We start from the raw sequence: 17,235 nt of genomic DNA, 5'->3' as shown, positions 1-17,235 counted from the left end.
AGTAATGTGGTGGATAAACTTACATCATTATGTTCCTGTAGACTTAAGAAATGTAATGCCCCTTCATTTCCCTCTCTTCTAGCCATTGTTGACATTGCCCTCATAAGCCTGCTACAGTAAGGATTCTAAAATACAAATAAAATTGAGAATGGAAATGGAGAATGTGTCAAAGAGACAACAATCTGACCAAGAGTAGACAAAGATACATTTAACTACATTGTTAGGGATATTTGTCTGATTTCCATGTTCAGTGAACCCGTCAAAACCTTTATTTAGCTTAAACCTTCACATCATAATAAACATGTGTACCGAAAACAGCAGACAGATGCACAAACTATAAATACCATGCTCTGCTATTGTACGTAGGAAGGGCATTAAAATGCTTTCCTTCTTTAGGAGGTCAGACACAAAAAACATAAGTGGCTGAGTTTTTTGTCTGTGGTTACAGTGGAGTGAATGTCTATCCCCATTTACTATTTTTTTGTTTTATATTGTGAATTAATTATTATTCGTTAGAAACCAATTTTTGTGGATTTCGTAGGTTTAGGTGGATAATGAAGTTCCATTTTCAATGAATGACAAATTTTTGAAAGGCTTTTATAAACTGCAGAAATACATTTTACACACAGCAATGCCAGGTGAAATGATTGTTTATCTTAAGGTGGTACCTAACACTACAGGGAGATAACTCTGTAATATCAGCTAAACTTTTTAATTACGTTGCCTTGTGAAGGCAATATAAAGCTTCACAATGATCAAAATTGGTGTTTGTCAAATTGCTATATAACCAGTGTAATTATTCTGATAAAACGCTTGGTTCAATTTTTTTGATTTTTATATATTTTTGTAAAATGGTCAGAATAAATAATTTGTCAAAATTTTAGAAAAATTAAACGAGCCAAATTAATTTTAGTGAAAGTGTTGGGTACCACCTTAATAAAAAAATAATTTTTACAGTCTCATTGAATATATCAATTACAATTAATCCCAAACTAAAGTAATCAGTAAATAAGGTCATATGTCTGATCTGCTTATTTTTGGACATAAAAAATCAAAATGATCATTTTAAGGTTAATTAGATCTATCCACAAAATCTTATTAGGCACTAAAGTAAACAAAGGACATTAATTATTCATTATCTCCCCTTGTTAGAGACATTGGGCGTGTTTGGATATATGCCTGAGGCCGCCTATGGTTACACATTGGTACCTATAATTTGAAATTTTATGTATAACATATCAAACCATAGGTACCTATGGGTAACCATAGATACCTATGGGTAACCATAGGCTGCCTCAGGCGTATATCCAAACACACCCTATAATAGTAAACACAGAACATTAATTATTCATTATCTCCCCTTGTTAGGTACTATAGTAAACAAAGGACATAAAATGTTGATTATCTCCCCTGAAACTTTATCATCTTTGTTTTTCCATGAATATAAAACTGTTAACCATGTTCATTCCAAAATTAGAAATACCTGATTTTCTTCTTCGTCAAGTCTTAGAAGGCTAATCAGTTTCTTGAGTTCTGTTGCTGTAATTGACTGTGTACCCAAACATTCTAATAAGCTTATCAAATAACCTACAAATATAGAAATTTGTCTTAATCAGCCTATCAAATAACCTACAAATATAGAAATTTGTCTTAATCAGCCTATCAAATAGCCTACAAATATATAACAGCTTTTATTTCAACTTAGAATTATCTCCCTTGTTAAAGAAAAGAATCCCATAACTTGTAAATTCTAAAATTTATAAAAAATGAAAAAGCTTTTACCAATAGCTTCAATACATTATGACACTAAAACTTAAGATCAGTGTATACTAACTATAACTTACACTGATATCCTGGTGTCTAGGAGTTTACTCTGGATTCATTTATCTTCCAGGGTATCAATCTTTGTGGATTGAGGAAAAACTTTCATTTTCATGGATATCCAATGAAATAGTAATGAATCCACAGACTCATCATATGATACCAGTATATGTTATAGGTATAATACCTTCCATTTACCTAACATGTTTTTACCTTTCTAACAATCAACTACTTGACCTACCAACAGCCTTAGTATTGATCTGTTTTAACCTTACTTCACCTACCAACAGCCTGAGTATTGATCTATTTTAACCTAACTTCACCTACCAACAGCCTGAGTATTGATCTATCTTAACCTAACTTCACCAACCAACAGCCATACTATTGATCTGTTTTAACCTAACTTCGCCTACCAACAGCATGAGTGTTGATTTATTTTAACCTAACTTCACCTACCAACAGCCGGAGTATTGATCTGTTTTAACCTAGCTTCACCTACCAACAGCCTAAGTATTGATCTGGTTTAACCTAACTTCACTTACCAACAGCCTAAGTATTGATCTGTTTAAACCTTACTTCACATTATAACACCCTTACTATTGATCTGTTTTAACCTTACTCCACCTACCAAAAGTCTTAGTATTGATATATTTCACCCAACTTCACCTACCAACAGCCTAAGTATTAATCTGTTTTAACCTTACTTCACATTCCAACACCCTGAGTATTGATCTGTTTTAACCTAACTTCACCTACCAACAGCCTTAGTATTGATCTGTTTTAACCTAACTTCACCTACCAAAGCCTTAGTATTTATCTGTTTTAACCTAACTTCACCTACCAACAGCCTAAGTATTGATCTGTTTTAACCTAACTTCACCTACCAACAGCCTTAGTATTGATCTGTTTTAACCTTGGTTCACATCCCAACACCCTTACTATTGATCTGTTTTTACCTAACTTCACCTACCAACAGCCTTAGTATTGATCTGTTTTAACCTAACTTCACCTACCAACAGCCTTAGTATTGATCTATTTGAACCTAACTACACATACAAACAGCCTAAGTATTGATCTGTTTTAACCTAACTTCACCTACCAACAGCCTTAGTATTGATTTGGTTTAACCTAACTTCACCTACCAACAGCATTAGTATTGATCTGTATTAACCTAGCTTCACCTACCAACAGCCTTAATATTGATCTGTTTTAACCTAACTTCACTTACCAACAGCCTTAGTATTGATCTGTTTTAACCTAACTTCACTTACCAACAGTCTTAGTATTGATCTGTTTTAACCTTACTTCACATACCAACAGCCTTAGTATTGATCTGTTTTAACCTAACTTTACCTACCAACAGCCTTAGTATTGATCTGTTTTAACCTCTCTAGGACCTGTAGAATAGCACCAATCATTCCATCTCTGCAGCAATTCATTTTGTTGTAGGATTTAGCACATAGAGTACCTAAACACTCTGACAACCACATCTGTAAGTCATGTGACTGTATATCTGGTAACCAGTGTAGTAACATAATAGCAGCTTGTGTATTGTGGACCACCAGATGTTTTGTACTGTCAAATTCTGTCTCTACAACCTGTTCAAACAACAAACCTATTTATTAACTTGACTTCAAGATAATCCCCAAAGTTTCAGGAATACAAACTTAATATCAAAAGCAGAGATGTTAAAAATTATCTTCTTTATGAAATAACTGACCATCATCTATGACATCATCTATGACACAATCAACCACAATTAGTAATTATTTCTGGACAGAAACTAAATAAACAAGGTGCAGTTGTCCGTGCAGTTGTCTGCAGTTGTCCACAAAAATTTAAACACCACTAACTAATTCCAAAATAACTAACCTTTTATTCGTTAAAGGGGCACTAGCAGTCAAATTCATGTTCACCAATTTTAATCAAACTCTCTCATATTTGAATTATAACAAACTAAAACATTTATCAAAACTTTTAAAAGGCTAAAATAAACAATTAACAGGGCAAGGGCATGAAAATACGTAGTTTTTTTGTGTGTGTATTTTAGTCTAAACACCATGTAATTAACTATCAAGTTGACCTCTAAAGTCATCCAATGACCATATTATCGATGTAAACATAAACATAGATGTAAAAAGATTAAGAGAGTTGTGCTGTTGAATTATTCTATATAATAGATGAAAAATAAATGTTTATCATAATTTTTTCCTGTGTAAGAATGATTTTTTGTGGATTGAATGAGTCAATCAAAAGATTGACCTTTGTTTCACTTTCAATGTTGACATTCTTTTCCTTTAAATAACTATACACATACAATTAATGTGTTATCCATCTCAAGCTAAAGTTCACATGAATATGGATTCAATGAGGTTGAATTACTCACTTGCAAGTGAATAATTCTTAATCAATGTTTTTAAGCTTATTTGACAAAATTGAATCATACAGATTGTTAAAAGCGAATAATTATTTCACTATTCACATCATATTAATGATTGAGCAAAAAAAATAACATATTCTAATATGTTGACTCCTTTCGCTTTGTAAACAAACGCCGTGTGAAAATTCTCAAAATATTTATACTAAGCGCACACTCAGAAATATTCAAAATAATGGATGTTACAATATACCTCCCACGTAAATCCACATGTATTTGAACTTATTTGCAAACGCATTGCCGATTTTATTGTATTAAAAATCGAAATAAAACAAAAGACAAACAAATTTTTATTCTTATTCGGATGCATAATAAAAAGAAATAATATACTACAACTAGTTGTGTTTATTTCTTTATATAGTAACACAGCTTTCTTTTGTGCAATGCCAATTTCATCATGGAACGCTTTCTTTATAAAGTCAGGGGTTCATTAAGGGATGAAAATTATCTTGATATTTATGTTACGATTATAAAAGCTATCAATAAACTAATTTAAGTTGCAGTATAAAAACAATATAATTTGTTTTGTAAGCATTGAAGTTTGTATACTATTGTATTAAAATGGAATTCTGAGGTAGGTGTTGTTTTATTTTCTATTCTATTCCATTATTCGCATATTAACTGATTTCAGCGAGTCCACCACATGTCAATTTTGATTTTGATGGTAGCTTACGAGAAAACATGTTAATTAAAAGTCGCAAATATTGGGTGTGAGAATTAAACATATTTTTTTCTAGCGATAATTTACGAAAAAATAAATGCAAGCTAAAGATTTATGTGATTATTTGAGCTCTATATAATCAGAAGTAAAGAAGAACAGCTACACACACGGCATACCCATCCTTGCTTGAGTATTTGAATGAACTTATTTGTCCTATTTGAATCGAAATAATTCATGGAAGCCATAGATTTGTTGTAAATTTACACATGGCCTTGGCCGTGATATTCGTTAATTTTATCCCTCACTAACGCTCAGGATAAAATTTGAATATCACGGCCCAGGCCATGTGTAAATTTTCCAACAAATCTATGGCTTCCATGAATTATTTCTTAATTAGATTTTTTATATATCTTGTAGCTAGTGCCCCTTTAAGGTGTTTTTTTCATTCTAATGTACAGAACAACTTTTCAAGACATGTTGCATTAGCAATGTTATCAGCATAGTATATCATATTATTTACAAACTTATCTCAAAAATTTAAATTGATGATGTAATGTGTTGAATTAGTTATTCATAAATGTATATGTTAGTTAGAACTTGATCTGTTGACTTCTGATGTCAGACAAAGTTAGGTCAAACAAGCTGTGCAATATATTTAACATATAACAAATTGATTGGTCACCAACTATTATATGACTAGTGATTACAAAATGTTATCTTCAGCTGGTAAATATTCTCAGAAAAATGTGTAAAAGTGAGGAGATAGATGATTATTTTTAGACTACTCACTAAATTTAAAACAGCTTTCAATAGATCTATGGAAGGCTGACCAAGACTTTTTAAAGCCTCCACAAACTTCACATAACCAACTCTTAAATGAAATCGTTCCTGTAAAATATAACAAAATGTCTAATATACAAAAAACCTAGAGGCTCTAAAGAGCCTGTGTCACTCACCTTGGTCTAACCTATGTGCATTTTCAACAAAAGACACAGATGGATTCATGACAAAATTGTGTTTTGGTGATGGTGATGTGTTTGTAGATCTAACTTTACTCAACATTCTTGCTGCGTACAATTATCCCTATCTATCAGGATTGGCCCAGTAGTTGCAGTGGAAAATGTTAGTAAAAATTAACAAATTTTATGAAAATTGTTAAAAATTGACTATAAAGGGCAATTACAAATGTACTCCTAAAGGGGTCAACTGACCATTTTGGTCATGTTGACTTATTTCTAGGTCTTACTTTGCTGTAAATTATTGCTGTTTTCAGTTTATCTCTATCTATGAATATATTCAAGATAATAACCAACAAGAATGTGTCCTCAGTACACGAATGCCCCACTCGCACTATCATTTCCCATGTTCATTGGACCTTGAAATTGGGGTAAAAACTCTAATTTAGCATTAAAATTAGAAAGATCATATCATAGGGAACATGTGTACTAAGTTTGAAGTCGATTGGACTTCAACTTCATCAAAAACTACCTTGACCAAAAACTTTAACCTGAAGCGGGACAGACGGACGAACGGACGGACGAACAGACAGACAGACGGACAGACGAACAACTGAACAGACCAGAAAACATAATGTCCCTCTACTATCGTAGGTGGGGCAAAAAAACAGCAAAATTTCCTTAAAATTACCAATTCAGGGGCAGCAACCTAACAACAAGTTGTCCAATTCATCTGAAAATTTCAGGGCAGATAGATCTCGACCTGATAAACCATTTTACTCTGTCAGATTTGCTCTAAATGCTTTGGTATTTGAGTTATAAGCCTAAAACTGCATTTTACCCCTATGTTATATTTTAAGACATGGCCGCCATCTTGGTTGGTTTGCCAGGTCACCGGACACATTTTTGAAACTAGATACACCAATGATGATTGTAGCAAAGTTTGATTTTATTTGGCCCAGTAGTTTCAGAGGAATAGATTTTTGTAAAAGTTAATGACGACAGACGACTACGACTACGACACCAAGTGATGAGAAAAGCTCACTTGGCCCTGTGGGCCAGGTGAGCTAAAAACTAACAAATTCTTTAAAGCCTTCATTGCTTATTATACATACACACTATTTACTAAGAGTGTTTGGACATATTCTGAGAATGAGAGAACAATTCAATTTCTGAGAAATATATTATACTGTTTTTCACTCAATCAAATTGCCAGATGGCATTTATTCTTTAATTATTAAATATCAAACACGTGTACATGTATGACACTGACATTAAGGATTAATTTGTTTGAATCATGAAAATAAAAATCTTATTTCCTTTCTGTTGTTTCATTTCTTTTTGTTTTTCAGGTGTAATTAACATGACTAATAAACTTAACAATTAAGTTAGATCTTGTATCTATCAGTCAATTTATAAGAAACCACAACAATCAAGTTGTACAGTAACCAGATTACTGTAATGTTTACTTCAGTCTTTATTTAAAAGCCAAAAAAGAGACATGAGTCTACAAACCTTAGCACTAACAGATCCTGACAGGACTGAGTTTGTTACTCCCAACACTGACAGGAATCTATAAACCTTAGCACTAACAGACCCTGACAGGACTGAGTTTGTTACTCTCAACACTGACACAAGTCTACAAACCTTAGCACTAATAGATCCTGACAGGACTGAGTTCACTACTCCCAACACTGACACTACAAACCTTAGCACTAACAGATCCTGACAGGACTGAGTTCATTACTCCAATCACTGATTCGAGTCTACAAACCTTAGCACTAACAGATCCTGACAGGACTGAGTTCATTACTCCCAACACTGACACTACAAACCTTAGCACTAACAGATCCTGACAGGACTGAGTTCACTACTCCCAACACTGACACTACAAACCTTAGCACTAACAGATCCTGACAGGACTGAGTTCATTACTCCCAACACTGACACTACAAACCTTAGCACTAACAGATCCTGACAGGACTGAGTTCATTACTCCCAACACTGACACGAGTTTACAAACCTTAGCACTAACAGATCCTGACAGGACTGAGTTCATTACTCCAAACACTGATTCGAGTCTACAAACCTTAGCACTAACAGATCCTGACAGGACTGAGTTCATTACTCCAAACACTGATTCGAGTCTACAAACCTTAGCACTAATAGATCCTGACAGGACTGAGTTCACTACTCCCAACACTGACACTACAAACCTTAGCACTAACAGATCCTGACAGGACTGAGTTCATTACTCCCAACACTGACACTACAAACCTTAGCACTAACAGATCCTGACAGGACTGAGTTCATTACTCCCAACACTGACATTGCTAAAGTCTGGCCTTCACTTCCTGTTAACTAAAGTGCAAAAAAAAAATGTTAATTTTCCTATATCATCAAATATTGAAAATACATTTCTTGCTCAAGTGATTTACCCATAAACCAAAAAATTAATATATAGGTGCTCAAACAGCCTGACAACCTTCATCATCTAAAAACTGAGATATATTCTAATTAAGTAAAAATTAAGAAAATTAAATTAAATAAAACACTGTAAAATTTTAAGGATTTTTCTTGCTTCATTTTTCATGATTGTACTGAGTTTATGTTTTTGTGACTTAAAGTCATATGAAACCTCAAATCAAAAAAAATAATGTATATATTTTTTTATAGCTAAATGGATAGTTTTCATTATAAAACTTATTTACATATACTTTTTTCTGAAAAAAATTCTTTAATTTGTTCATATCTAGAAACAAGGAAGCAATTGGCCGATATATTTTCCGTATGCAAAGTGACCTCAGCGTGACCCTCTCGTAAAAATCCAGTAATCGCAATACGAATGGATCTGTCCTTATATTAAACTATTATCTGATTGTACATGTTAAACATGTGCTCAATATCCACATGTAATTCTAATTCTAGAAAAGCTGAAGCAATTTAACACTTATGAGGAAGTTTGGAGATGGTGGCCAAAAGACAATTTCTACTAGATGGGTGATTACAAATAAAAATGGAGAGACACTAGAGCTAGACTAGTAGCTCGAGATTTTGAAGAACAATCTTTCATTCCTAAACATAGCCCTACAACAGGTAAAGGATCTTTTAGAATATTCCTTACATTTGCTGCAAGCAAGAAATGGACAATAAAAACTACCGACATAAAATCAGCATTTTTACAAGGAAACAAGTTAGAACAGGATGTACGTATTATAGGTAAAGGATCTTTTAGAATATTCATTACATTTGACAGTTAAGGGACCTGCCCATAGTATTTTCTGTTGTCATGTTGATGATTTTCTTCATGCAGGACATAAAGAAGTTGAAAAATTGATAGAAAAATTAAAGAAAAGGTTCATAGCAGGAAAAATTGAAGAAGTGTATTTTCGTTACATTGGTTTCATGCTAAAGCAAAACAATGAAGGTATACAACTAGATCATTCAATATACATGGAACCAGATGCTCCGCAGGGCGTAGCTTTATACGACCGCAGATGTTGAACCCTGAACGGTTGGGGCAAGTATGGACACAACATTCAAGCTGGATTCCGCTCTAAATTTGGATTGTGATTAAATAGTTGACACAGCATAGGTTTCTGACACAGAATGAATGTATTCAAATGAACTTAAAATTTTTGTTTTCTCATAGAGCAATTCACTATGCTGTTGAATATCAATCCTCTCAAAAAAATGTTTGAAGAAATTTTCTTTTTATTTATGAAATTTCAAATGAGAAAATTGAACCCAATTTTTTAATCACATCCCCCTTTCCCTTATTCCAAAACTAATTTCAATTAAAATATTCTAATGGAGTTTGCAACAATTACTACTCATTTAAATACATCATAAAATATTAAGATGTAAAAAAACTGCTTGTTATCACTGAATGGTAAAGATTATTTAAATTTATCAGTTGGTAGTAAAAAGTGAATATACATTGTATATTGTATATAACAAAGATTTAAGTTGATTCTGGACAAAGAAAGATAACTCCAATTAAAAAAAATTATTGCAGATATTTCTTGCTTACTATACTGGACAAAGAAAGATAACTCTTAATTAAAAAAAAATTTGCTATTTCACAATATTGTGAAATTAGATATTTCTTGCCATTGCACAATACTGTGCAATTGATAAGACTTGCTATTGCACAATACTTAATATAATAATTTTATATCCTGATTTGGACCAACTTGAAAACTGGGCCCATAATCAAAAATCTAAGTACATGTTTAGATTCAGCATATCAAAGAGGCCCAAGAATTTAATTTTTGTTAAAATCAAACTTAGTTTAATTTTGGACCCTTTGCACTTTAATTTAGACCAATGTTAAAACTGGACCTAAAATTAAGAATCTACATACACAGTTAGATTTGGCATATCAAAGAACCCCAATTATTCAATTTTTGATGAAATCAAACAATGTTTAATTTTGGACCTCGAATTGGGCCAACTTGAAAACTGGGCCAATAATAAAAAATCTAAGTACATTTTTAGATTCAGCATATATAAGAACCCCAAGGTTTCAATTTTTGTTAAAATCAAACTAAGTTTAATTTTGGACCCTTTGGACCTTAATGTAGACCAATTTGAAAACGGCACCAAAAATTAAGAATCTACATACACAGTTAGATTCGGCATATTAAAGAACCCCAATTATTCAATTTTGATGAAATCAAACAAAGTTTAATTTTGGACCCTTTGGGCCCCTTTTTCCTTAACTGTTGGGACCAAAACTCCCAAAATCAATACCAACCTTCCTTTTATAGTCATTAACCTTGTGTTTAAATTTCATAGATTTCTATTTACTTATACTAACGCTATGGTGCGAAAACCAAGAAAAATGCTTATTTGGGTCCCTTTTTGGCCCCTTATTCCTAAACTGTTGGGACCGAAACTCCCAAAATCAATACCAACCTTCCTTTTGTGGTCACAAACATTGTGTTTAAATTTCATTAATTTCTATTTACTTTATCTAAAGTTATTGTGCGAAAACCAAGAATAATGCTTATTTGGGCCCTTTTTTGGCCCCTAATTCCTAAACTGTTGAAACCAAAACTCCCAAAAATCAATCCCAACCTTTCTTTTGAGGTCATAAACCTTGTGTCAAAATTTCGTAGATTTCTATTAACTTAAACTAAAGTTATAGTGCGAAAACCAAGAAAATGCTTATTTGGGCCCTTTTTGGCCCCTAATTCCTAAAAAGTTGGGACCAAAACTCCCAAAATCAATACCAGCCTTCCTTTTATGGTCATAAACCTTGTGTTAAAATTTCATAGATTTCTATTCACTTTTACTAAAGTTAGAGTGCGAAAACTAAAAGTATTCGGACGACGACGACGACGACGACGACGACGACGACGACGACGACGACGACGACGACGACGACGCCAACGTGATAGCAATATACGACGAAAATTTTTTCAAAATTTGCGGTCGTATAAAAACTAGATCACCAACACATAGAGCTACAGTGTGCGTTTCAAAAATTTAAACAACTTACCCAAAAAGAGCAAACAGATTAATGCAGAATGGTAGGGCAATTGAACTAGACAGTTCAAGGATTAAGACCAGATTTAGCTTTTGATCTTGTTGATTTAAGTACTAAACTTAAAAGTGCATTAGTACTTTAGTATGCAATCTTCTACGTGCTATTAAAAACATTGGAAAGTTAAAGGACATAAAGCCTATTCAATTATATCCATCATTAAAAGACATGTGACAGAAGACTGGGAAATCTTTGTTTTAAGTGATGCAGCTTTAGAAAATTTCAATTATGGTAAAGGAAAGGAAGTACAGGAGCTCATATTGTTTGGATAAAAGATCGAAATGGAAACGTCCCACTTCATGGCAAGCCAATAAGATAGAAAGGGTAGTTCGGTCTTCCAGCAGAAGCATTAAGTTTGCAAGAGGGTTTGGACACATTATATTTTCAGAAAATAGTAGAAGACATATGTGGAGAACAGATACCTATAACAGCCTTCATCGATAACAAAAGTGTCACTGAGGCAATTAAATCCACAAAATTGGTTGAAGATAAAAGGCTTAGAATTGACATTGCATCTATATCTGAAATGATTCAGAAAAATTGTGTTGAAGTTAAATGGTGTCCAGGAAAAGTTCAGCTTGCAATTCAATGACCAAGAGAGGGGCATCTGGAATTGAACTTTTAAATATGCTGCAAAAAGGAAAAATGCCAGAAGGATTTTTGTGAAAAACAATAAGACAATTTTACTTTTGCATTTTTAACCTTTGTTTGCCGAAAATGGCAGAATAATCCCCGTGATCTGAGGACAGTCTAATACAATGACGATCACTTCAAAAATATTTTTTATTTTCTTTGTTTCTGAAATGGGGCAAAATAATCCCCGTGACCTTAGGATAGTCTAATCCAATGATGGTCACTTCAAAAAATGTGTTGTTATTTTGTAAGAAACCAGTGAGTGTTGAAGAATAATGTTTATCAAATTCTTGAACCTATGTATGTATATATCATAAACTTAGTCCTCTGTGCACGATTTTATGGTTTTTACGCAAATATATCGTATAATCGTCAATTTTTTTTCTCTCTCTGTCTGTAATGATTTAAGAAATATGGCTGCTCATTAAATGCTGAGTTTTGAAGCCGAAGTTTACCGATTGTCACCTTATTATAAACAAATAACAAAAAACATGGGTATTGGGCATGTGTTTAACATGTACAATCAGATAATTGTTTATTTTAATGACAGATTCATGCCAGATTTTTACTAAGAGGTTTATGCTCAGGTCACTATGCATACAGAAAATATGTTGGCAAATTGCTTCCTGGAAGCAAGCAATTAAAAATAAGTAAACTTCTTCTAAATGTGGACAAATTACAGAACTTTCCTCAGAAAAAAAGTATATGTACATAAGTTGTATAATGAAAACTATCCATTTAGTTATCAAAACATATGCATAATTTTTTTTTAATTTGAGGTTTCTTATGATTTTAAAGACTAATTTATGTTACAAAAGAAGACATTTTAATTAATGTTGATGATCAATTCAATGTACAAAGAAAGATAACTCTAGTGACTTTGTAAAGAACTCTATTGTTTCAAAGATGCTTGCGGTCTCTTCAATAAATATAATGGTGTAATTTCCATGTGTTAACAGGGAGGAGAGGAGAGGGTGTTATTTTTATTTGTTTCCATCCGATGAGTTAAGCTATTTTCAAGTAATTTTTATAGTTATGTTGTACTGTTTCGTCACCTTTCCAGGTTAGGGGAGGGTTGGGGATCCCGCCAACATGTTTAACCCTACCATAAATTGGCATAATTTATGTGTGACTGTTCCAAGTCAGAAGCTTGTGTTGTCATTGGTTAATGTTTGTCATCTTTGTTTCATTCACATTTCCTGAACATTCCCCATATATCTTCCCTTTTTACTATATTTGGTAAACTCACAGCAGTTTTCTGTAGCAAGGAAATAAATGCATCAAATGTTCCACCACTGACCATTATAACTTGTAAGGAGCTTTTGTCCTGACACGACAGCATTTCATTTATAGCACCTAAAAAGTAAAAATCTATTATACAAGGTATGTAATTCAGGTTTACTCTTAAAGTTTACCTAGCATAATTAAGACTTTAAAACAGTTATCAGTTTGCTAGCATAATTTAGACTTAACTTTACCATCAAATTTTCAAAATAAATAAAAACTGACTGTCTTCCAGGCATAGTGAGATCATTTTCTTAGAACACCTTCATTCATTAATCAATTTAAAAAAAAAAATATTTAAACTAAAATATTTTCCATTGAGTGCAACTTGGGATCCTACATCCTGTCCATTCTTATATTTTGGCCTGGCACAGGTTCAAACTTTTCTCTAACTGGTTATGAATTCTTTACAAGAAAATATCTTCACACATTTTATCATGGTATAATACTAGACCCCTAACAGGAGGGATTGTGCCTGATATTCATGTGACAAAGACATAATCTTTCAGTTAAATTGAGGTCTGGAGCTGTTGTTATGCCCCACCTAAGATAGTAGAGGGGCATTATGTTTTCTGGTCTGTGCGACCGTTCGTCTGTTCGTCCGTCTGTCCCGCTTCAGGTTAAAGTTTTTGGTCAAGGTTGTTTTTGATGAAGCTGAAGTCCAATCAACTTGAAACTTATTATACATGTTCCTTATGATATGATCTTTCTAATTTTATAGCCAAATTAAATGTTTGACCTTAATTTCACGGTCCACTGAACATAGAAAATGAAAGTGTGGGTTTCAGGTTAAAGTTTTTGGTCAAGGTAGTTTTTGATGAAGCTGAAGTCCAATAAACTTGAAACTTAGTACACATGTTCCTTATGATATGATCTTTCTAATTTAATGCCAAATTAGATTTTTTACCCAATTTCATGGTCCATTGAACATGTAAAATAATAGTGCGAGTGGGGCATCCGTGTACTTTGTACACATTCTTGTTATTTATGTTTTAATGTCATTTTGTTTATTTTCTTTTGCTACGTCAGACATCAGACTAGGACTTCTCTTGAACCATACCTGTCAACCTGTGACGATGAAAATGCAGGTCATGACCTGAATTGAAGAATCAAATCTCAGGTCATAACGCGTACGAACTTTTTCGAACTGAATTTCAGTATTTATGGTACATTTTCTTATAATGTATATCAAAGATACCAAACATCAGTTCATGTTCACTTGGTTAAGTCATTTTTTAATTATTATTTTACTGCACTTTTAAATTTTTTTATAAATTTGTGTCACACAGTCGTTACTTATATGTTCTTTACTTATAGTGATCATATCATCATATACTTTAGTTTAGATTTCAAATGTAATTCTAAAATGTTTGAGATAACTGGCTTTGTAGCCTATAAACATATCATCTATCAATTGAAAAGGAAATTAGACTATGATAAAATAAAGTAATACAGTTAAAGAAAGTATTAATGTAAAAAATAATTTTCAACTTTTTTTTTTAAATTGTATAAAGGTATAAAAATAATAAAAAGTTATTTTTCAATATGTATTTGAATTCTATATTTTTATGATTAAATCTTTTTCACCCATAAAACGTAAATATAAGGAATAATTTTAAATGGTGACAAATAAGGGGGAGTAACTTGTAGTTGAAATATGTTAGTAAACCAATAGTGCAATTTATTTACGACCTAAAGCTAAGGTAATTGGTGTTAATTAAAAGTGTGTTTGCCACCAAAGCTGTCAAGTGAAGCCATGCACTTAATGGGTCACTTAATTTGCCAGTTTACAAAGCTAGATGAACTTCCTGTTCAAGGAAGAGTTACGAATTTGCCGGTATTTCAAAGGAATATTACTTATGAAATCAATCTCAAGGCTAAGAAATATGGGTGAAATTGGGTCATTTTCGGAATTCCCGGGTTATTTCAATGACCCGGCGGGTGTCCCGGGTGATCCCTCAGAATTGTGAAAATCTCGGGTCACACCCGCAGAATACGGATCAGTTGACAGGTATGCTTGAACTGAATTCTAATGTGTGTACTGTTATGCATTTACTTTTCTACATTTGCTAGAAGTATAGGGGAGGGTTGAGATCTCAAAAAATTGTTTAACCCCACCACATTTTTGCGCCTGTTCCCATCAGGAGCCTCTGGCCTTTGTTAGTCTTGCATGATTTTCAATTTTTGTTTCTTGTGTATAATTTGGAGTTTAGTTAAGGTGCCAGCTGAAGGTAGCCTCCAGGTGCAGGAGTTTCTCTCTGCATTGAAGACCTATTGGTGACCTTCTGCTGTTGTCTGTTTTATAGTCGGGTTGATGTCTCTTTGACACAGTCCCCATTTCTATTCTCTATTTTATGATTGAATTTTTAGTCTGAGAAAACATAGTTTACTTATATGTTGATATTTGAACAAGCATGTTTAACCCTGCTTCATTCACTAGTATATTTTCGTAGCCCGGGGAGTCTGTAGTCCATAATTGTTTTTGGTTGAGATCTGCCATAATTGTTTTTTGTATAATGTTTTTTGTTTCAAAATTGTTTTCTTGTCCCTCTATAGCTTACTTTACAGTATGGGATTTGCTCCTTGTTGAAGACTTTACTTATTAGTTTTGTTCCTAGTTGAAGGTCATACAGTGAACTGTAGACTACTAGTTACAAATCTCCTTGACCTTAATGGACAGTTTTCTCATTTGTGATCATACCACACCTTCTTATTTACATATTCAAAAAAGATAATATCATTTTGACATAAGATTCTTTTAAGCTTCACATTTAAAATGAACAAGAATGTGTCCCCAGTACACGAATGCCCCACTCGCACTATCATTTTCCATGTTCAGTGGACTGTGAAATTGGGGTAAACCCTCTAATTTGGCATTAAAATTCAAAAGATCATATCATAGGGAATATGTATACTAAGTTTGAAGTCTATTGGACTTCAACTTCATCAAAAACTACCTCGACCAAAAACTTTAACCTGAAGTGGGACAGACGGACGAAAGAACAGACAAATGAACAGACGCACAGACCAGAAAACATAATGCCCCTCTACTATCGTAGGTGGGGCATAAAAATATCACTGTTGAAATGGTAAAATATTTTGTTTAAATAACTTGTTGCTAACATTGTATCTAAAAAAGTAATTTGTCATTCAAACAGGATGTAAGGGCCCAAATTTAGTCAATCATAGGTAAATAAACATACCAATCATAGCTAACTATAAGTGAGCTTGTGATAGATAAATAAACATACCAATCATAGCTAACTGTATGTGTGTTTGTGATAGATAAATAAACATACCAATCATAGCTAACTATAAGTGAGCTTGTGATAGATAAATAAACATACCAATCATAGCTAACTATATGTGTGTTTGTGATAGATAAATAAACATACCAATCATAGCTAACTGTATGTGTGTTTGTGATAGATAAATAAACATACCAATCATAGCTAACTATAAGTGAGCTTGTGATAGATAAATAAACATACCAATCATAGCTAACTGTATGTGTGTTTGTGATAGATAAATAAACATACCAATCATAGCTAACTGTATGTGTGCTTGTGATAGATAAATAAACATACCAATCATAGCTAACTATAAGTGAGCTTGTGATAGATAAATAAACATACCAATCATAGCTAACTATATGTGTGTTTGTGATAGGTAAATAAACATACCAATCATAGCTAACTATAAGTGAGCTTGTGATAGATAAATAAACATACCAATCATAGCTAACTGTATGTGTGTTTGTGATAGATAAATAAACATACCAATCATAGCTAACTATAAGTGTGTTTGTGATAGGTAAATAAACATACCAATCATAGCTAACTATATGTGTGTTTGTGATAGATAAATAAACATACCAATCATAGCTAACTGT

General features: G+C 32.8%; 1 protein-coding gene across 1 annotated transcript in view; it reads right to left on the bottom strand.

Moving 5' to 3' along the window:
- LOC134695187 (neurobeachin-like protein 1) overlaps positions 1-17,235 on the bottom strand; it is a 136,666-nt gene that overhangs the window by 95,973 nt on the left and 23,458 nt on the right. The window contains exons 10-15 of the mRNA XM_063556397.1: positions 13,309-13,415; positions 8,153-8,236; positions 5,709-5,807; positions 3,179-3,419; positions 1,484-1,587; positions 24-125 (exon numbers count right to left, since the gene is read on the bottom strand). Coding sequence (XP_063412467.1) covers positions 24-125; positions 1,484-1,587; positions 3,179-3,419; positions 5,709-5,807; positions 8,153-8,236; positions 13,309-13,415 — 737 coding nt within the window. The remainder of the gene's footprint in view (positions 1-23; positions 126-1,483; positions 1,588-3,178; positions 3,420-5,708; positions 5,808-8,152; positions 8,237-13,308; positions 13,416-17,235) is intronic.

This window comes from Mytilus trossulus, chromosome 13 (assembly GCF_036588685.1).
Source record: "Mytilus trossulus isolate FHL-02 chromosome 13, PNRI_Mtr1.1.1.hap1, whole genome shotgun sequence".
Lineage (NCBI taxonomy): Eukaryota > Metazoa > Mollusca > Bivalvia > Mytilida > Mytilidae > Mytilus > Mytilus trossulus.
The sequence above is the reverse complement of the archived record's forward strand: the minus strand, read 5'-3'. Positions and strand labels throughout refer to the sequence as shown.